The sequence below is a fragment of the Amorphotheca resinae genome, assembly GCF_003019875.1.
Source record: "Amorphotheca resinae ATCC 22711 unplaced genomic scaffold M430scaffold_1, whole genome shotgun sequence".
Taxonomy (NCBI): domain Eukaryota; kingdom Fungi; phylum Ascomycota; class Leotiomycetes; order Helotiales; family Amorphothecaceae; genus Amorphotheca; species Amorphotheca resinae.
The window spans coordinates 2387033-2406825 of NW_020194471.1; the positions used below are offsets into that span (position 1 = coordinate 2387033).

A 19793-nucleotide genomic window follows, 5' to 3' on the forward strand; every position below is an offset into this window, starting at 1 on the left:
TCTTTCTTCCACGAGTGAGCTCTTAGGTTCTTGTTGTGGGCAGGAGGTTATCCTCGGGGTGAGGGGATGGTATGTGAGCTCGTGCACTCCCTCTCCTACATACCCGCTGAAGGTAAATGAGGAATGTATAAGCAGTTAATGTGCTTGTGTAATCGGTTAGGTATGTGTGGTGAAGAATCGGCGATAACGATGCCCAGGTGTTTATGGACAGTATTATTGTGCAGACGGGAAGAAAGGGGAGGGTGAGCCATTCAATTCCTAACTCTGTACTGCTATATTACAGTGTAGTCAAATATATTCCAAGTAAGGATCCGAGGATTTGTTATTGGCGGAGGGGCACAGAATACGTTCTTTGGTTTCTTTTGAAGAATGACATTTCGTTCTTTACCCCAGAAGCCTCGTAGGGATAATGAGATAACTCTACCAGAAACGAAAAGCAGCGCTCTGACAGAAAAAATATATCGAACAAGCTTTCAAACAATCTTGGCACAAACACTGCCGCTTTGACAAAAAGCTTGTCTCCAGGCCCCTGGCAAACCCTGCGAAGGGTTCGTGGAGGCAAGGCTGTCGGCTGTTTCATGCCCTGCACATCGATCAGCGGGAGAGAGGCTGATGAAACACTGCGGCCAGCGAGGTCCAGGGAGTGATTGGTGTGTATCATTCCAACGAGAGACAAAGGATTGGAACTATAGATGGAAATACAAAAGATCCGCGTTCTTAAAATATGTATGCGGCCAGGCACCTAAACGCCTTCGCCTCTCCCATAGACGCCAGGAAACGACAAATTGTACATGTAAGTAAGAGCGAGCATCCAATGAGCAGCGCTTGGGATGCCGCGCTTGAGGAGGCCGTGAAGCGCTGGCCATCCGTGAATGGGCAGTGTCTCTACTGACCAGTTTCAATCAAGCATCGAAGTTATGAACTCTGTTCGTGCCGTCTTATTACAGGCAACCCAGACGACGATCGGTAGCGCTTGGGGATCATTGGCCAGGGGTTAGAGTTGCCCTCGGTCGAGCTATTCGTGGTATTTATGACCTCTCGGGGTGTGAACATACCTTTGTACGTAAGGAGCGATCTGATAATAATAGCAAACCTGGATAATGGCTAGGTGAGCATCATCAGGTCAAGAACGAGCAGGTTGGAAGCATGTGTCTCCTGCCCTCTGATGATGATATAGAAACATGAAGAAAGAGAGGAGCAAAGGGAGCAGAATGAAACAAGCAATCGATATGATAAAAGGACAGCAGCCTCTTTGCCCCTTGCCCTCCGCACGTATCCGGGGTTCTGACTTCTGTGCCTTACAGCTGCCGCTTGAGCCTTGGCCATTGAGTCCCCCTGGCCTGGCCCAGTCGCAGCCACTACCGCAGCCATCGCAGTCGCCGCAGTCACCGCAGTCACCGCTGTAGACTCGTACCTGGCAACGCTCATGTGAATCCAGTCCCATTGGCTTTCTATTTGCTCCTTCTGTCTCCCTTGCTAGCAGCATTCCCCTGCCCAACGCACTGTTTACTACATAAAGAGCAACAGTCTCACAATAATCCACTCGTTTCTCAATAAGTTCACTTTATAACATTACTTTCTCTCTCCCATCATCTTTTCTCTCCTCATCCCCATTCATTCCCTTGTCGGTAAGCATCTATATGTCTGCATGCCACTAGAATCCAAGACCTCGATCTTCTTACTGACAGCCAACTCCTAGTCTATCACATCCTTACCATCCACAATCGATCCCGCGTCCGATACAGGGAACTCCCCCACAAAATCTGCCAAAATGCACTCAAAAGCCCTCATATCAGCCCTCGCGGCTACCCTCCTTGCCTGTGTGAGCGCGCAGACCACCACCGAGCCAGTCACTGGTACCCTTGGCAATGCCACCGTCGTCAACAATAACCCCGTGGGTGTCGTCTACGAGGCGACTCTGCCCACCAGGGAGTTTTTCAATCCTGAAGATCCTCGCGGCAACATCAAGGGTTCCATCTCTGCTACGGCCAATCCCAACGGTGTTGGTGTCTCCTTCAAAGTCAGCTTCTCGAACCTGCCTACCAGCGGCGGTCCCTTCCGTATGTCCTCCCCCAAGATTGTCGAATGCCCCACTGACGCGCCTTCTAGTCTACCATCTCCATGCATTCCCAGTTCCCAGTGACGGAAACTGCACGAAGACCCTAGGCCATATCGACCCCTTCCTTCGAGGAGAGGTGAGTAATGCTCAATTTTCTCCTTGCAACAGAAACTAACCTCCCTTCAAGACGCCTCCGTGCGACCCAACTCTGCCACAGACTTGCCAGGTCGGCGATCTGTCGGGAAAGCATGGCCACATTACCTCTGATCCCTTCGAGGTCTCCTACACCGATGATTACGCTTCGACTCTTGCCGGTCTGGGATCTTTCTTCGGCAACCGTTCCGTGGTCCTTCATTTTGCCAATACTACCCGTATCACTTGCGCAAACTTCACGCTCGTTGCGGGCACAAACACTTCTTCGAACGCCACCGTGTCGAGCCCAAGCAGTCCATCCGTGCCAACTGGCGTGAGTGTTTCCTCTTCATCGAAGACTGCAATCTCTACGCTGTCTCTCCTGGCACTGTGCATGATGGCCTTGGCCCTCTAAGCCCGGAAAATGCTGTGGTAAACGTTGGATGGAGCGATGGAAAAGTGCAATACGGCGTTGGTGTAATTTTATGGGTTCGGTTCTCAATCTCTTGCAAGGGAGATGGCTGAGGCAGTGGTGATGGTGCTTCAGGGATACGGCACAAAATCGTAATGGTAGATAATTCTAGTGCAGACGCCAGAATTCAAAGACAGTATAATACTCCGTGAAGAGGCAATGAGAAGTCATGGAACTTGGGACTTGTGAAGGCGCGCTATATTGATGGAGAGACGGAAGGACCAACCAATGGCAACCATGTGCCAATGCGAGCTCAACTACGAGCTGGGCAAGATGCAGGAACCGTGTTGGTTGATGTGACTACTGCTCAAGCGTGCAGCGTGCAGTGTGGTGAAGGTTGGAACCTGTGGAAGTACTTACAACTCCGTACTCCGTACTACTACTCCGTACTCTGGAGTATGTAGATAGTTGGGTGATCTGCCGATGCGCCATTTTACACGATAGGCCCGTTCCAGGAGAGGGTCTCTTACCGTCTTACCGACCCTCCCGCCCCGACCTCTGAGACTCCGAGAGTCTGAGGATGGCTCAGGAACTAAAAGTTGCTTTTTCTTCCAATGGCGCCGTGGTGATCCTCCATATTATGTCATGGTTGTGCTCATAGAGAACCAGCTGTTTGGATTATCGGGGTTCCTCTCGCTGACGCCCACCACTTCGAGAACAGAGGGGACAGGTATAGACGTGTGCTGGCGGACAAATTCCATAGCCTCAATCTCTCTGTGAACTTCGTGCTTCGTTCCATGCTTGACGTAGCTAGATTCTCCAAGCTGGTGAACGTGGTGCCCTGATGACTTCATAGGGTTGATAACTCCTGAAATGTTTGCGCTCGACGAATAGCAAGCAAGGTACCTAGAGATCGGAGGGAGATGTCTCGCACCTAGATCCTAGAATCGCCTCCCCTTTTCCTTCTCTGCTCTCGGCTCGGCTGGGCGCTTCGCCCTTTGACCGATGAGATACGATGCGATGCGATGCGATGCGATGCGATGAGATAAGATGAGATCGAAGGCCGTGCTCTCGTCAACAAGTCGCCTACTACCCAGGCCTTTCTGGAGATAGAGTTGTCGGTGTAGAGAACCGTTATTCGTCTCTTGTATGACCCTATTGTGATTTGCCTCCTTCTATGTTATTAGGAAAGAAAGCCGCGCTGGAACTTGGAAGAAGTGCGGCCATTAGGGGATCTAGTATTCGGCCCTGAGCGACACACATCCCCACCTTTGTTGCGTATGCGGAGACGAGAGCTCGATGATCTTCGTTCTCACCGTTGGGACCTACAGTAGCGGTCGACATATAGCCTCTCTTCTGGTCGGAGAAACATCCCCAGATAGTTAAGGCTGGAGGAAGTGAGCTGTTTTCTCCTTTTTGTCCCAGCTGGCCGGTCGACTAGTTCTCGTTGCTCTGGTGTTCCTTTTTTGTTTCGTTTTTCGTTTTTTTTAACATTGTGAGAGCCGGAATGTGGGCTTCTCGCTTGTTTGCTTGCTTGCTTACTTCGTTCCTTTGATGGTACGAAGCCAACTGGTATACCGTCTTGTCTTGCTCAAAAGAGTGCCCTTCACACTCAAATGCTCTTCAGACTCCACATCGCCTACAAAGAATGAATGTATGACACAGAAAATTCCCAAGGACCCAGCAGCTCGGGGCCACAGCATAGCGTCAGTAATGATCTGCAGCCCTATGTAAGTAGCTCTATGCCGACTGTCGATCATATCGGAGTCCAAAACCTCGTTGCATATAATTATGAATACTGAATGGACGAAGCAGTCTGGAGTCCTGGGCTTCTCCCAATAATAGGCTCCTAAAATGGCGTACCAAAGACCCTGGTGGAGTCGTGGGTCGCAAGAAGTCCCCAAGGTCACCAATCATCCATACAGGATGCGGGGGGATATTCCTGGGACTCTGAGATTGGAAACTTTTCCTAGTTCCCGATGAGATTCACATCGGCGGCCTTCTTAGGGTGAGGGGGACCGTTAGGACTGTTCCTGTACGGCATTTACCAGCACGAAGTCCTGGCGGGGAACCAGATTATCAGACCTCCTCAATTGTGATGCCATATAGAGTCTGCTGTCCCCATCCCGCATTCCTGTCTCTCGATGCAGCTGTTTTTCCTTGGCTGGTGCAAGGAAAAATTGCTTCAAGTCTAGATGGCTGAAGACAGAGGACCCGATGTTGGTGAGTGACCTCATAAATCCTGCAGGTGCTCAAGCTGACAATACATCTAGCTGCTGTCCTTGGACTTTTCCTCGGACTCGCATGGATCTTCTTTTCCATGCGATTATATGTCAAAACATTTATCAGGAAGAGCTGGGGTTCGGACGATCTTCTACTTTGCGTCGCGATTGTGAGTTCTTACTACTGGCTGAGAGATTTCCTCATGCTTTCTTGTCTAACACGAGCCCAGTTGTTCTATACTGCGTATTGTACATCTGCAGCAGTCGGTGTGAAATATGGAACTGGGAGGCATATCGTCAACATCCCGCCAGAAGATCTCCCTCGAGCGCTCTGTGCCTGGTGGCTGTGCGAGTAAGGACCCCCGGGGGTTGGAACCTTCTGCAGCATCCCTCTCCTGCCCAGAAACCGCTGACTCTCCAATCACCAGACTCTTCTACACGCTCTCTACTCTCTTCTGTCGTTTCTCGATTGCCGTGTTCCTTCTCAGGCTATGCGTTATACGGATACACAAAATTATCATCTATGGCTCCATGGCGATGATCCTCGCCTACTCGATCTTTTATTTCTTCCTTGTCTTGTTTCAATGCTGGCCTGTTAGTTATTTCTGGAATGGTAAGTAAGATAGATACCCTGGAAGTATCAAATTCCCTTGGCTGGTCCCCTTACTCCTGAGATGGATGCATCTTGCGAGTAAAGGACCTCGACTCATGAATCCATCACACTCTCCTAAGCAGGAAATTACTGATGCGTCCATCATACAGAATACAAAGGCATGAAAGGATCCTGCATCAACCCAGCAGCGGTACCTGATGCAAGTATTGCCCATTCCGCAGTCTCGTTTTCGGCCGATTGGGTCCTGGGATTATTGCCCATTGCTCTGATCTGGAAGCTTCAGATGAACCGGCGCACCAAAATATCCGTGGCAGCCATCCTCGGATTGGGACTTCTGTCAGTTCCTCCGCAAGCTCCTATCACTCGCTACAGCATCAAGAGCAAGACTAATCCGAACCAAACAGTGCCGGAATCGCCACCATGATTCGCGTTCCCTACATCAAAGTGCTCGCCCTGACAGACGATTTCCTCTTCGCAACAACGTACGCTAAGCCCGAATCCCAGCTTACCTCCCCATAATTCGTCTTCGCCGCTCTTGCTAACCCACGCTACAGAGACGTCGCCATCTGGTCCACCGTCGAGCCCGGTCTCGGCATCGTCGCCGCGAGCGCCATCACCCTCCGACCCCTATTCCGCTCCTTGCTCCCATCCTCCTCGGCCGACCGAACCCCCGACGACAAGCCCAGCGCCAGTCCCGGCGGCTACGTGCAAACCGGCAGCACGACAGCTTACACGCGGGGCAGTTCCCGCACGGCGGGCGGCCCCGAAGGCGGTATCGCGCTGCGTGACGATCTCGCGAAGCCGGATCCCGTGCTGGTCAAGTATTCGCGGGGGAAATGCCGCTGGGCGGATTCGAGTGAGGAGATCGGCTTTGCGAGGAGTGGGGACGAGCAGCAGGGGGGCATTCAGGTCTGGAGGGAGGTCGAGGTTAGGAGTGATGAGGGGACGTACGAGGATTCGATGGCGAGCATGAGGCACTCGGAGTGGGAGATGAAGAAGAGCTCCAAGGATATGGTATAGGGATACCGCGGTGAAGTGCAGGACATAAGTGGTTATTGTTTATTTATTTATTTGGCGTTTGTGGAAAGATATCGCGGGTTAGGGGGGAAGGGGGTAGGGTGGAAATGTTACGATAAAGACAAAGGTTCGGATGTATGGGATAGGGAAATCGGCTGGACAGGTCTAGCAGGCTGGATCTAGAAAGCTGTTGGGTTCATAAGGAGATACGATAGATACCTGTTGTTATACAATAAATCATTATTGGTAATTACACGATGCGGCCTTGCCTAGCAATTGTGTCTAGTCTCGAGGTAGTAGGCCGGTGATCTCTAAGCTTTGAAGCTTTGGAGTGGAAGTCATGCGGGTCCTCAGTCGGATCAGTGTGCTTAGGAAGTCATACAGATAGAGTACATGTATTTAAAACCATACTTCGTGGATGTAGGCAGACTAATTAGTAGTGACCAACATAGCGCACTTCAGCGCTAGATATGGAATGGGATATAACCAAACATAGGTATCCAAGATCCCCCCACCGACACAGACCACCGCCAACGCAACCCAAACCAATCCAGCCCACACCACCTCCCTCTCGTACGCCTAATAAAAACCAAAGCCACCAAAGCCCAACCCCAGCCCCAAGGAAAGATAGAAAAGGAGAAAAGAGGCATCCATCCTATCCTATCTCCACGTGCCATGTATCCTCCCCCTCCTCGACCTCGTCTTGAGCCCCACCTCCCCAGCACACATCAGGCTCTTCCAGCGTCTCCCCACGCTCCCCCTATCCTTCCCCAAGCTGCGCGCACAATCCTGCCAGTCGCTCTTTGTCAGCTTCAGCTTCTCTAGCACCAGCTCCACCAGCACGCGATCCTCCTCTGTCGTCCACTCCTCGCGCTCCGTCGTCTCCGTCCCGCGCAGCGCGTCGAAATCAGCACGCTCGAGTCCCAGCGGGAGGACTTCTGGCGCGGTGCGCATGCGCTTGGGCGTTCGTGGTCTGCTGCTGCTGTCGTTGTTGTTGTCTTCTGAGGCGCTATCCGTCATATCTGCCTCTTGTTCGCGCTCTAGATCCTCCTCCGCGTCTTCGGGCTCGACGTCCGTCGCTCGGCGCCGCTTGTTCTGACCCCGCGGTGGAGGAGCGTGCGCGGTGCGCTTCGTGATCTTTTTCCGGGGCGGCGCGGTTGCCGGAGGTTCGTTTCTGCGAGTGCGTAGGCGCAGCCGGAATGGTGAGGCGGGTGCGGGTGCGGGTGCGGGGATCGTGGCATGTGTCGTTGGTGGTGATGGGAGTTGGCTCGGGGCTGTGAGCATCGATTGTAGCGCGCGGCAGGTGGAGTAGAGGTTAGGAATGGTAGAGAGGGAGGAGGAGGAAGAGGTGGGTGGTGGTGAAAGGGGCGGCGAGGCGAAGAGCGCAGGTTGGTAGCGAGGTTTGGAGCCTTGGGAGGAGGAATCGCAGCTTATTGCGGAGGGGAGCAGCATGTTTGCGGTTGTGGAGATGGATGGGGTTGTGGGTGTTGTTGCAATGATTTGATGTTTGGATGGGTTCGTGTGATGCGATGCGACGGGCGCAATGGATGCGCCGGAGGCGATCAAAGCTGCGCAACGATGCGATCAAGGCGATAGAGCCTGGAGATGGTGCTCTTGCCGCTGGACAGTATCGTCAGCAGAGTTGCGATACTGTGAAGCCGTGGAGCTGTGATGTCGCAAAGCCGTTTTGATATCGATGCAGTGTTATGCAGGTCCGGGTTGCACCTCGTTGCGAGAGAAACGGTTGTCGAGGGGGCGGGCCGTGTTAATAATGTCAACAACACAGGTAAAAGCTCTTAATGGCTCGCAATCCCTGCGAAGGGTGGCCTCGTGATGGTCATGAAGGGCGCGGCACTGGGCAGGACTGGCGTGCAACGGTCAAGGCCCTGTTCAGGCCCTGTTCGACCCGGTTCAGAGCCGGTTCAGACCCTGTCCACTGTCCAGTCCAAACCCTGTCTATCTGCCTCTATCAGTCCGATAGCATCTCTGTACAGCAGTACCTCCGCGCGGTCTTTCAGTCTGTCCATGGCGCTCTTCATATGCCCCCCGAATCAATTACTCGACCCTGATATACTCCGCAGACCCTTAAAGACCCTTTCTCTCCGAGCGACTATCTTGATTCACCTCTAGTCCAAGTGCTGAGAGCTTGTGTCTCAACCGTGAATAAGCATGTCTTAGCCTTTCCGTGGACTCTCCACCAAAAACACGAAGCTCGAAATGAACGAGAGACAGTGTGTTTTGAGATCGACTCCTGACTGGTCGACGGGGTGATCGAGGGGGGCTGTGCAATCTCTGTCAGACGCGTCGCGCGTTCTTCTTACTCCGAAGTGCGTACAGATAGGACCTCAGATTAGATGTAAAGTGGAGATGAAGACCCTTGACCGCGAATTTTCGCGTCAAAGATTGAAGAATCCGCTAATAAGCGAAGGACCCCCCCCCGATGAAGCCGGATCTGTTGAAAACCTCATACGCTAAGCATGAGATTCAGGGACCCTGGTGCCCCTGTATCATCTCTAATATCGCTACTAGAGGACAGACTTTTTAGTATATAAAGACTCTTAACAGTAGCCTACCTATATTCTTAGACAACTTAATATACATGAATTATCTACTTATTACACTAAAATCGTACATTTTAACAGGTTATAAGCCCGGTCAGCTCTAGCTAAACATTATTAACCTTATAAGTCGCGATTATTAACTCCTTATGCCTAAAAGGCTATTTCTAAAGTTAAATCTAGAAGAAAGCGATCTTAGTAATACCTTATTTAAGTCTAAAGGACCTAAACGAGATTAAAGCCGAGAACTAAATAGCCTAAGTCTTGTCTCTCTAACTATTCTAGTTACTAACAAGAAAGTTAGAGTACTCTATCGAGACTTAATAGAGACGATCCCTAAAAGAAAGCTAGGGCACTAGAGTAAACTCCTAAAACCTAAGAGCCTAAGACCTAGCCTACTACTACTATTACTACTACTAGATTTAAGATACAAAAGATTCTTAAGAGTAATAGTAAGGACAAAGCCTAAACCTAGTACAGTAAGAAGGTAAACGCCTATACTACTACCTAAGGTACGAACAATAATAGAAGTATAAAGGACATAAGATTAGGTTAACCGGATTATTAATCCTAACGGCATGTATAATACAGACGACTTACTAAGTTAAGAGAAAGAGTAATTAGCTTACGAATCCGCCTTATTAGACTAGGAAGAGAAGATCTCTAAAACTATAAGATCTAGGTCGTTAGATAAAATAGACCTGTTAGCCTACTAGAGTAGCCTAGAACTAAGTACTCTAAACACGTACAAGCAAAATCTAAGTACCTAAACTTTTAATAGTAAAGAAGTTCTCTTTAGCCCTAAAGACCCTAAAAGGGCATTATATAATAGGCCTAGACGAGTTTAGGCTTAAAAGCGCTAAACAAGAACTTCTATAACTCTAATAAACACTCTAGTAGTACAGCCGCCCTAATACTTCTTCTAACTACTTATAGATTAAATAAGACAGTTTATATAAGCGTAAATACAAGCGTAGCTATTAACTATAGTAGACTAATACGATTAAAAGATTAGAAGCCTCTTGTCCTTCTAAGGTAACTTTATAGATAAGAACAGGTTAAGAGGCCCTAAAAATTAGTCTATCTAAAAGAGTAATGTAATCTAAGCATTCTGTATAGCTAACTTATAGCCTTTACTAGAAAAGCCTATTAAACCTAAACTTATAAGAACACCTACTAACTAGATAAGGTTAAGAGAAGCTTATAGCAAAACACTTTATAACTATAATACCTAAAACTAAGTAGTACTTAGTAGCCTTCTCTTTAGTATTAACTATAACCTACGTACTTAAACAAAGTATTACACTTACGTTATAGAGCTATAAGACGACCTTATTTAGTAGACTAAGCCTTAAGGACTATACTTAGTATACTTACTACTAAAATAGTATTAATCTATAAACCTTACTAGTTGTACTTTAGTTAAGGACTTTGTAGCTAAGATAAGGTAGGTTAATTAAGAGCTTTAGGTAATAGATCCGGTACTTACTCTAAACCCCTAACATAAGATTTTAACTTTCTTATATAATCTTAGTCTGTCCTTTAAACACTAGGTTAGCCGTATAGTAGACACAAACAGAACTTTAGCTACTAAGACTATTAATAGCCTCTCTTTTAATAACGTTATCTAAATAGCCTTAGATAAAGAACAAAAGTAACGTAATATCTTAGGCACTAGTACTACTACTATATTTACTACTTAAAGAGACAACTCTTTTTCCCTTAAACAATTCTAGGCCTTCTAAGCCTTTATTAAGAACTAAGGATAACAAGACAAGCCCTTAAGAGGCTAAGGAGGTAGTAAAGGTTAAGGACGTAGTAGAGGTAGTCGTTAAAACCCCTTACTAGTAAACAGAAAGTCCTACTAGTACGACATCTATAGTAAGAAAAATTATAATACTATTAACTACTTCTAGAAGAACTAGAAGGACTTAAACAAAAGAGAAGTAGACTTGCCTAAAAAAAGAAAAGTAAAGAAAGTAAAAACAGAAGAGTCGACAAGTAACAATAAGTAGTAGTAACTACAGGCTAGTAAGTAGCTAAGTAAGTTAAACCTATATAAAAGGATTCCCTAACCTCTCCTTATACTAAATAGTAGAGCTAGGTAGCGAATCTACTTACTACATACAAACACTAGCTAAGAAACTATAACTATAGTAACTACTATACTCTTTCTCCTTATACTCTTTCTTTAAATTAGGATTAGATTAGTTATACTCGCTATCTTATTACTTATCTACCTTCTGTTCTCTCTAAGTAAACTACTATTTCTTTACCTTTTGTTCTACTTAAACAAGCCTACCTTTACAGCCTTTAACGTAGGCTAAAGGCTACGCTAACGCGACTAGGTAATTAACTTTATAGACAACACACATATCTACTATTAGAGAGAATTATTTGTTTCCTTTACTAAGTTCTCTTCTCTAGTCTAGATAAATAGCCTAGGAAAGGCACTTACTATAGGACAAGGCACTATCTAAATCATACTTTAGAAAAAAGAGAGAACAGGTATATACTCCCTAAGACTTACTTAGGTACTATACTTACTACAAATGTCTACAAATCTCTTGTCCTTAGGACTACTCTTTAAAAGGTTTAGAATTAGAAGTTATCTAACTATAGACAGATATAAACTCTAGTATAGAACAAAGATAGTAGCTATAGGTACTATACTCGGCTAGATCACCTGCCTTAATATCTTAAATCAGGATAACACTAAGTATCTAGATAACTATAACTCTCTAATCGCCTTCCTTACCTCTTAGAATTCGCTACTCTAGACAATAAAAACCTAGTACAAACAGATAGCGTACCTTAGAATCACAAATGTACAAAAGACATAAAGGATAACTAATAGAATCAAAATATTAGACACTAATATAGACTAGAACTACCTGTTATATACCCTTAGTAAAGCTAGAAATTTAAGCCTCTTATCTATCTTATAGTATATAGTTAACCTATTAGAACTTATCTATATAGACCTCGGATTTTCTAGAGGAATCGTATCTATATATAGTAGTACCTACTACTTAATAATTACTAATAACCTAATACGATATACCTAGACATATCTAATAAAAACTAAGGATAAAGCCTAGTCGTACATTGTCTCTTTTTACGACCTAATGTATACTTAGAAGGGAGTTAGGATCTATTAGATTAAGGCTAACAACAGTAGTAAATTTATTAACAAGACTCTATAAGACTAGACAAAGCGAATAGGGGTTTAGTAGAAGCCTACGGCCCCTTATATACTAAGTTAGAATAGTGTCGTAAAAAAAGGTAATTACATTCTATAAGATTAGATTAGAGTAGTCTTAAACAACTTATTCTTACTAGATCTTATATAGGCTAAGGTTATATAGACAGTTACCTATCTTAAGAACCGCTTAGTAACGGTAGTATTAAAAGACATGACTTTATATAAAGCCTAGACTAGTAAAATTCCTGACCTCTTATATCTATAGTAAATTAGGTACTATACGTATAAGGTAGTACTATACTCTAAGAAACTAAAGAAGCTAGATAACCGCTCTAAAATCTGCTTCTTAATTAGTTATAAAGCTAGTAACCTCTACCGTATCTAGAACCCTTATACTAGCGTTATAGAACAGGCTAAGATAGTGATTTTTAATAAGAATCTACAGATTAGGTTAATACCCTTAATAAAACTACTTATAAGAGGACTAAACTACCTAGCGCCTCTTATAGCTAAGATAGTTCTACTATATAAGGCTCTAGATAGACTTTCTTAGTAAGATCTAACACAACCTTTAGAGGTATACTTAAGACGTAATTAGAATACGCTACTATCTATCGCGTAGTAGTTTAAGAGAGAAAGTATAGACTAAACTTTAGTACTTTACCTAGTACCTGTTAAACTACTATTTATCTTAGGTAGATACCTAAATTAGTTAAACTAAAACACTACGTCCTTTCTAAAAGACCTCTAAGTCCCCTTCCTAAACAACTATCCTAGCTTTTCTTACTAACTATAAAACATTACTTATATAGTATCTATATTAAAATTAATAGACTAAAAAGACAAAGAGCTAAATAAGGACATCACTATAGCCTTCTTTACTAAAGAAAATAAGTATACTATAGTAACGATAAAAGACCTAAGAATTATAGTATAAGCCTTTCTCTTAACAAAGAACTCTCTTTATAAATTAATCTATATCTTAGAACTACTAAAAGAACCTAACATAGTAGAATACCTAGCTAAGAACAACGTCTACCCTATCTTTACTAAACTAGATAAGCCTATAATATACAAACAAGCCGTTAAATTACTAAACGTAATCTACTAGAAACGCGCTATAGATAAAGAAATAGGCTTACTTAATAAAAATAAGACGTAAGAACTAGTAGACAGTCTTGTTAGACGATAAGAACTACTTATAGGCAAATAGGTATTTAAAATTAAGAGAGACGCTAATAGAAAGATTACTAGGTTTAAGGCTAAGTAAGTAGTCTACGGTTTTAAACAAATTAAGGGCGTTAACTATAATAAAACCTTTACTACTATTGTTAAGCCTATAAGCTATAAGGTACTGTTTACGATTACTGCTACCTATAGACTCTATATTAAGTAGATAAACGTAGTTACTACCTTCTTTTATAGAAACATAGATAAGACTGTATACATAAGTTAACCGACCGGCTATACAAGTAGTAAACGTCTATAGGTAATTTGTAAGCTAAACAAGGCTTTGTATAGACTTAAGTAGGTACTAAGAATTTGGTTTAAAACACTAGAAGCTACCCTAAAGGAGATCGGATTTATAGTATACCTAAAGGATACTATAGTCTTTATAAAAAATAACATAGTTCTAATAGTCTATATTAACGACCTACTAATCTTCGGGCCTAATATTAATAAGATTAACAAGATTAAAACAGAGTTATCTTAGTAATATAAGATAAAAGACATTAGGCTAGTATTGTTCTTTTTAGGCATAAAAGTCAAAAGGAATCTACGTAATTAAATAATTTAACTCTTATAAAAAGCGTATATTAAGTCCTTTCTAAAAAGTTTCTTTATGTAGAATGTGTAAGGTATATTAATACTAATAGAGGAGAAGTGTTAGCTTATTAAGGCTAAAGAGGGCTTAGCTACAACACTATAAGCCTGCCTTCTGTATTAATTAGTAGTAGGCTCTCTAATGTACGCTATACTTAGAACTTAGCTAGACATTACATATACTATATTATCTGTTAGTCGATTTACCTCTAACCTAACTTAACAATACTAAAGGGTAGTAAAGCGAATTATATAATACTTACGATATACACTTAATGTTAGACTTAAGTTCTATAGAGAAGAAGACCTGGTTAGATATACTAATATAGACTAGGTACACGACAAAGGTAATTAGAAGTTAATTAGAGGATATATGTTTATCTTTTATAAAGAAGTAATTAGCTAGTTAAGTAAGAAACAAATAACTGTTACACTCTCCTCTTATAAAGCTAAATACACTACACTCTCTTACGCTATAAGAGAAGCGGTCTAGCTATTAAGACTTCTCTACTACTTTAAAGTCGATACTACTAAGTATCTAATCTTACTACTAGTAGATAACATAAGCGCTATTACCTTAGTTAAGAACCCCTAATTCTACACTAGAACTAAACATATCGACATCTAGTATTACTATAGTTAAGATTAGGTAGAGAGAGGGGCTCTAAAGGTAGACTTTGTCCTTACTAACGACTAAGTAGTAGACATTCTTACTAAACTATTAGGACCTACTAAATTTAACTACTTTACTAGAAACCTTAGGCTACGGTCGACAATCTTAGAGTTAGTTGTACTAATAAAGCGGCTATTAGAAGTTAATATAGACTAGTAAGGAGGACTATAGAAGAAGAAGAGATCCTAAAGAAAATAAGGATCTTAAGAAACGACTAAAGAAAATAGGTTAACAAATTGTTAAATCTTCTTTCTTACTAACCTTACCTTAAGTAAGAGTTACTTCTATATTATTAGCACAAGTTATTTTCCTTTAGTTTCTAGATTAGGATTTAGTAAGAGTTATAGACTCTATAAAGAACAGGTACTATAGATAGTAGCGATATTATAGCTAAGTAAGAGTGTTAAAAACCTTATACGCTAAGTATAAGATTTAGGGACCCTAGTGCCCTTATATTATCTCTAATATCGCTACTAGAGGATAGACTTTTTAGTATATAAAGACTCTTGACAGTAGCCTACCTGTATTCTTAGACAACTTAATATACATGAATTATCTACTTATTACACTAAAATCGTGCATTTTAACAGGATCAAGTCTCCGTCCCCTTTCACAGAATCACGTCTTAACTTCGCAGCATCTGCCTGGTTCCGCTGCACGAGTCTCTTTTTCCAATAAGGTTATATATCTTTCTCTGGCAGTCGCATGACTAGTGTCTAATCCAATCTCATGTGATCTAACCAGGGAAGATCTCCTCCTCAATCACGTGCACTGAGGTTGGATGTCACCCACAATGAAACCACCATGGAGGAGGCGACTGGACACAGATGGACGTCCAAGGTATTTCCAATACTTGATATAGAAACTTTCTTCGAATAATCGATCTTATCATATGAAGCTCTAGCGCATTGGCGTCGTTGTGTTAAATTTGAGCTCCTAGAGAGACCGAAATGAGTAAAAGAAGCATCAGACACCAGACTTCGGATTTCTTGAATAACAAGATGACGGTTCCACTGCCTAGCGAAAGTGTGGACTGGTCAGGACCTAGTGCTTCCCGCAGTTCAATGGCGAACTGTTCCACAACATCCTTTTCTGTACCAGCAAGGTCTGGATGAGCTTCCCTCCATCGAGTAACCAAGCTTGCAGTTGCAAGCCCCTTTTCGATATCGTCAATAGACCTCTCTTTGCCACCGCCAAAGAAAGACTCCCCATTGCTCAAGACGCCTTCCCGGTCCCACTCGCGTCTCACAAACAACTCTTGAGGGAAGTCCTTGACTGGCGCTGGTATCGTCCACGGAAGAGCCAGGTCATCGTACATGTCTCTTGACAGGCGATTTGAAGGGGTTTCATAAGGGGCGAGAGTTTCCCTCTCAAATCGGAGCAGGATCTCCATGACCTTTGCAGCGTTGGGAGTGGAAGGGTCTTGAGTGATTAGTTACCCACCAAGTGAGTTTTCAAATGAGAACATACGGCAGAATAAAGAAGCTGGAGACCAATTAGCAATATGGGTGTGGAACTTATGGATTTTGGAAATCACCAAGAGTCCAAAGTGCCACGGTACCACCGGGCTTCACTACTTTGGCTGCCTCGACCCAGAACTTATCCATTTCGAACCAATGGGCCTTCCTAGAATTAGCTAGTTTCGAAAGTAAAGATTCAATGCGATAATAATCACAGCCATTGCAACGGTCAAGAGATCAACAGAGGCAGGCTCTAATCCTTTGATCTGAGAATATTCCTCGGCTGGAGAAACTTCAAATTTGATATCGGATCCGGACTCGGCCTTTCCTCCTAGCTCTCTGGCGGCTTCTATCATTGCGGCGCCGGCATCACACCCTATCGCCTGGTCAAACGATAGAGCGACATCACGAATAGCATTGCCTGGGCCACAGCCAACATCGAGGAGTAATCCAAAGTGGCCTCCCGTAGCAAAATGATGATTCAGCACCGTTTCGTAGAGAGCCTTCGCATAGGAGGGCCGACATAGATCTTGGCTTGCTCGCTCGAGTAGGACCTGAAGGTGGGATCAGACGGTTTAGACGTGTTTGCAGCCATGATTGGAAACCGAGGGTTTGGTTGTCTACAGCCTTTTCTCGTCTCGCAATGCAGTGCAGTACATTATATCTTGAGATGCTGCATTATATAAACAGTTCTGCCTACCTATGGACAGGGAGGGCCATGTTATGAGTCAAGTCATACCGTGGTGTGGGAATTCTCCGACTGACTCCAAGTACAGTCGGTCTGTCGTATCTGCTATCATTTCAAGTAAGCTTGCTTATATAAGAGACTACAGGGTACTGATGTCCATCAAAAGAAACCTTCCTCGTCGCATCAACTCTGTCCAGCATATCTTTTCTTTAGAGCCCCTAAGATGTGACGACAACGCTCTTCACCTTTTATAAGCCTAGCAGTCAAAGGCCTCTTTGGTAGATCCAGAATGGTTTGTCGAGCCCTGCCGCCCACCGATCTTGCCATCCCCACCATCTGGATTTTGGAGAGCAGAGCACAGACAGACAAGCAGTAGCGGGGTCATCTAGAACTGTCAATCAAATGCTTCTTTCAACTTCCGCCTTACAGGGTAGTAATTACGGGAAGGCGAGCCCCACATATGCACAGCCCTGTCTTCCATAGACAATTCTTTGAGAGCTGTCCGGATGGGTTAGACACACTACTCATAAAGATACGCCGAGAACAGAGGTCAAGATATCAGATATGCACCAGCGAGCAATGAAGAAGAATTACTTTATTAGGGGTATCAAAGGAAGTGATGCGTGTGTAGAGACTACAGCCCAGTCTCTGGAAGGCTACACTCGTCTTTGGCAAAGAACCATATCTCCAGCGTCCAGTCCATCCAACACCATCCATCCCCAAACCATTAAGATCCACCCATACGTCAAAGCCGAAAAGAAAGCGCCATTCTCTCTGCGGGAGTCTGCCCTTGCAGCCGCTCAAGTGAGATCGTTGCGCCGCCATACTTTGTACCACTTGAAAGAAAACTGAAATCCTGCACGCCTAAGGAACTCCTTGAAAAGTAGCGTGAGTTCATCAATCGCCACGGGTTTAAAGTCAAGTGATGTTATCCTGCCCGTTCCTTCCTAGGGGAAGCCTGTCGTATCCTCATTACTGCAATTGTCTCCGCATTCTCACGAGTTCGCACGTAGCATTGAAGATGTTCTCAGCCTCTTCATGCCGTCCTTGGTTCCTCAAGTCCACCAGGATTGGGTTGTTCTCCCAGGCCTTTCTCTTGTCCTGCTGGAATTCGCGCTCTTTGGCCTCCCTCTCACGTTGAGCTTTCTGCTGTGCAACCTCGGCAATGGCATCTGCAAAATTATCTCCTGTGCCCGTGATGGTCATCTTGTCGAAAGCCATTCCAAAGCCTGTGGGCTGATTAAAGCCGAATGATCCCTCATTGTCTTTGCCCTTTCTTGAATTGAATTGTCCCATCTCACTAGGTGTCCGACGCGTACCTTTCCCGGCCTTCTTGCGAGATGGTCCTGATAACTTGCCCTGTTCCATGCTTGGAGTCCAGTCACCAGTAGAATAGCCATCATCACCATCATCAGAATGACTATCCTTCTGATATGATCTTCCCATGTCACTAACAAAAAGCTCATCCTCATCCGTGGCGTCCTGATTCACATATCTTGATAGAGGTCGTTGAGTAGCCAGCGTTCTTCTAGCAGTCATTCTGGTAGCTCTGGTCTTGACAACCCTGTTGCTGGCCGTATTTGGAGGAGTAGCAGGGACAGCATTGTTGTTGGCGGCTGCTCTAGTGACTTTCTGCCTCAACGTGATGCGAGGTCTCGGCTTCCACTCCAACTCATCTTCCTTCACGATATGAACGCCATCATTGCTTGCAGTCTTAAGGCATTCCCGACAGAGCTGGCGGTTGCATCGGGTGCAACGCTGGATGACAGAAGTGTTGTGTACGAGGCATAGATCACACTTCGCGGTGTGGACAGAGATAGGGATCCACTTGTCGTGGGGAGTATCTCCTGCGTTTAGATGCGCGAACAGCTGGCTACCGCGAGGTGGCAGCGGCAAGGAGGTGTCTCTGGTTGGACTAGAGAATCCAGTCTGAGCAGTTCCACTCATGGCTGACAAAGGCCTCTCGATCTGTTTCGAGGGTATGTCGGTGGAAGAACTGAATTCGTTCATGATCGTAGAGGATTAAGGAGGCTCGATATTGTCAGATGTAGTGTAGGATTGTTTTCGCGACAGGCGCCAGACGAGAAGGTTTTTGTACGAGTATTAGTCGGCAGGTTGAACGAGGACAGACTAGTTCAATAGGAAGAAAAGAAACGAACTTGTTCGTGGAGTAGTAACGAAGTTGTTGTAAGGTCAAGAGAATCTACTCTTGACCACGCGACGCTTGCTCAAAGGCAGAGCAAAGGACAGCTTGTAAAGGACTTGTCTAAAGACAAACTAAAGGTAGAACGAAGGGCAGACAGTCTACGATTGTAGGATGCTTGTCCGAGGGTGGAACGAAGGTAGATCGAAGACGAAAGGAGGAGTTGTATCTGTCGATAAGATCGGAGATTGAAGGGCTGGCTGGGATGGAGTTAGAGGTGAGAGGAATTTGCGCGAAGTAGTTTGACGAAATAAAGTAAAGAGGGTGAATAAGAGATCTCGTCCTAGCCTTATTGTGACCGTAAGATTCATATATCCCTAATCGCTTCTAAGGGAGTGAATACGTACCGCTGGTGCTTTCTTCTGAGCCTTGCACCCCATAGAATAGACAAGGAGGCTCTGGTTTTACAACTTGCCAAGCAACTCTCTGTCAATAAAAACAGCAGTCTATTTTCTCGCTTTTGTTCTTATAGAAAACTTGCCAGAAGACCTGATCAACTACGAATATTCATCATCCAGGCTCATGGAGGCAAGATCAGATTTCGCTCGTGCCAGCAAATCTGAGAGGTCAACGGCTCGCTGCTATTCAAAGTGACCTTGAGACCATTGACAAAGATGAGAGGCTCCATCTTACTTAAGTCTGGCAGGGAAAGGCTGATCCCAGGTCTAATTCAGATAAATCATAAAGAGGACGTGTATGAACCGACACCCATTTGTCTTTAGGACGC

At 44.7% G+C, this 19793-nt stretch overlaps 5 protein-coding genes across 5 annotated transcripts; 2 read left to right on the forward strand and 3 right to left on the reverse strand.

Annotated features, from left to right (window-relative positions):
- Window positions 1-1771: 1771 nt before the first annotated feature.
- On the forward strand, window positions 1772-2465 carry M430DRAFT_72970 (hypothetical protein; the record flags this gene model as incomplete). The annotated part of the gene is made up of 3 exons (XM_024869529.1): window positions 1772-2060; window positions 2110-2195; window positions 2247-2465. Coding segments are annotated over 3 exons (594 nt in total), but the record flags the coding sequence as incomplete, so codon positions are not given.
- A 776-nt stretch (window positions 2466-3241) lies between these two features.
- On the reverse strand, window positions 3242-3457 carry M430DRAFT_46953 (hypothetical protein; the record flags this gene model as incomplete). Its single annotated transcript, XM_024867886.1, has 1 exon — window positions 3242-3457. One exon carries the CDS (start codon window positions 3455-3457, stop codon window positions 3242-3244), a length of 216 nt encoding a protein of 71 aa, XP_024725413.1.
- A 1163-nt stretch (window positions 3458-4620) lies between these two features.
- M430DRAFT_131868 (hypothetical protein) lies at window positions 4621-6678 on the forward strand. The gene is made up of 7 exons (XM_024862215.1): window positions 4621-4826; window positions 4877-4995; window positions 5056-5177; window positions 5254-5438; window positions 5588-5774; window positions 5843-5920; window positions 5993-6678. Exons 1-7 carry the CDS (start codon window positions 4799-4801, stop codon window positions 6456-6458), a joined length of 1185 nt encoding a protein of 394 aa, XP_024725414.1. The 5' UTR covers window positions 4621-4798; the 3' UTR covers window positions 6459-6678.
- Window positions 6679-6841: 163 nt separating this feature from the next.
- Window positions 6842-8171, reverse strand: M430DRAFT_32461 (hypothetical protein). The gene has a single exon (XM_024866175.1). The coding sequence runs from the start codon at window positions 7905-7907 to the stop codon at window positions 7116-7118; it is 792 nt and encodes a 263-aa protein (XP_024725415.1). The 5' UTR covers window positions 7908-8171; the 3' UTR covers window positions 6842-7115.
- A 7466-nt stretch (window positions 8172-15637) lies between these two features.
- M430DRAFT_15138 (hypothetical protein) lies at window positions 15638-18873 on the reverse strand (the record flags this gene model as incomplete). The annotated part of the gene is made up of 5 exons (XM_024863189.1): window positions 15638-16137; window positions 16186-16200; window positions 16253-16337; window positions 16391-16729; window positions 17863-18873. 5 exons carry the CDS (start codon window positions 18871-18873, stop codon window positions 15638-15640), a joined length of 1950 nt encoding a protein of 649 aa, XP_024725416.1.
- Between the last annotated feature and the right edge of the window lie 920 nt (window positions 18874-19793).

Excerpts from the sequence above, each read along its gene's own strand:
- M430DRAFT_32461 (XM_024866175.1), bottom strand. The coding sequence starts at position 7,907 with ATGCTGCTCCCCTCCGCAATAAGCTGCGATTCCTCCTCCCAAGGCTCC.
- M430DRAFT_131868 (XM_024862215.1), top strand. The coding sequence starts at position 4,799 with ATGGCTGAAGACAGAGGACCCGATGTTG. Across the intron at positions 4,827-4,876 it reads AGACAGAGGACCCGATGTTG|CTGCTGTCCTTGGACTTTTC; the intron begins GTGAGTGACCTC and ends CAATACATCTAG. Across the intron at positions 5,178-5,253 it reads TGTGCCTGGTGGCTGTGCGA|ACTCTTCTACACGCTCTCTA; the intron begins GTAAGGACCCCC and ends TCCAATCACCAG.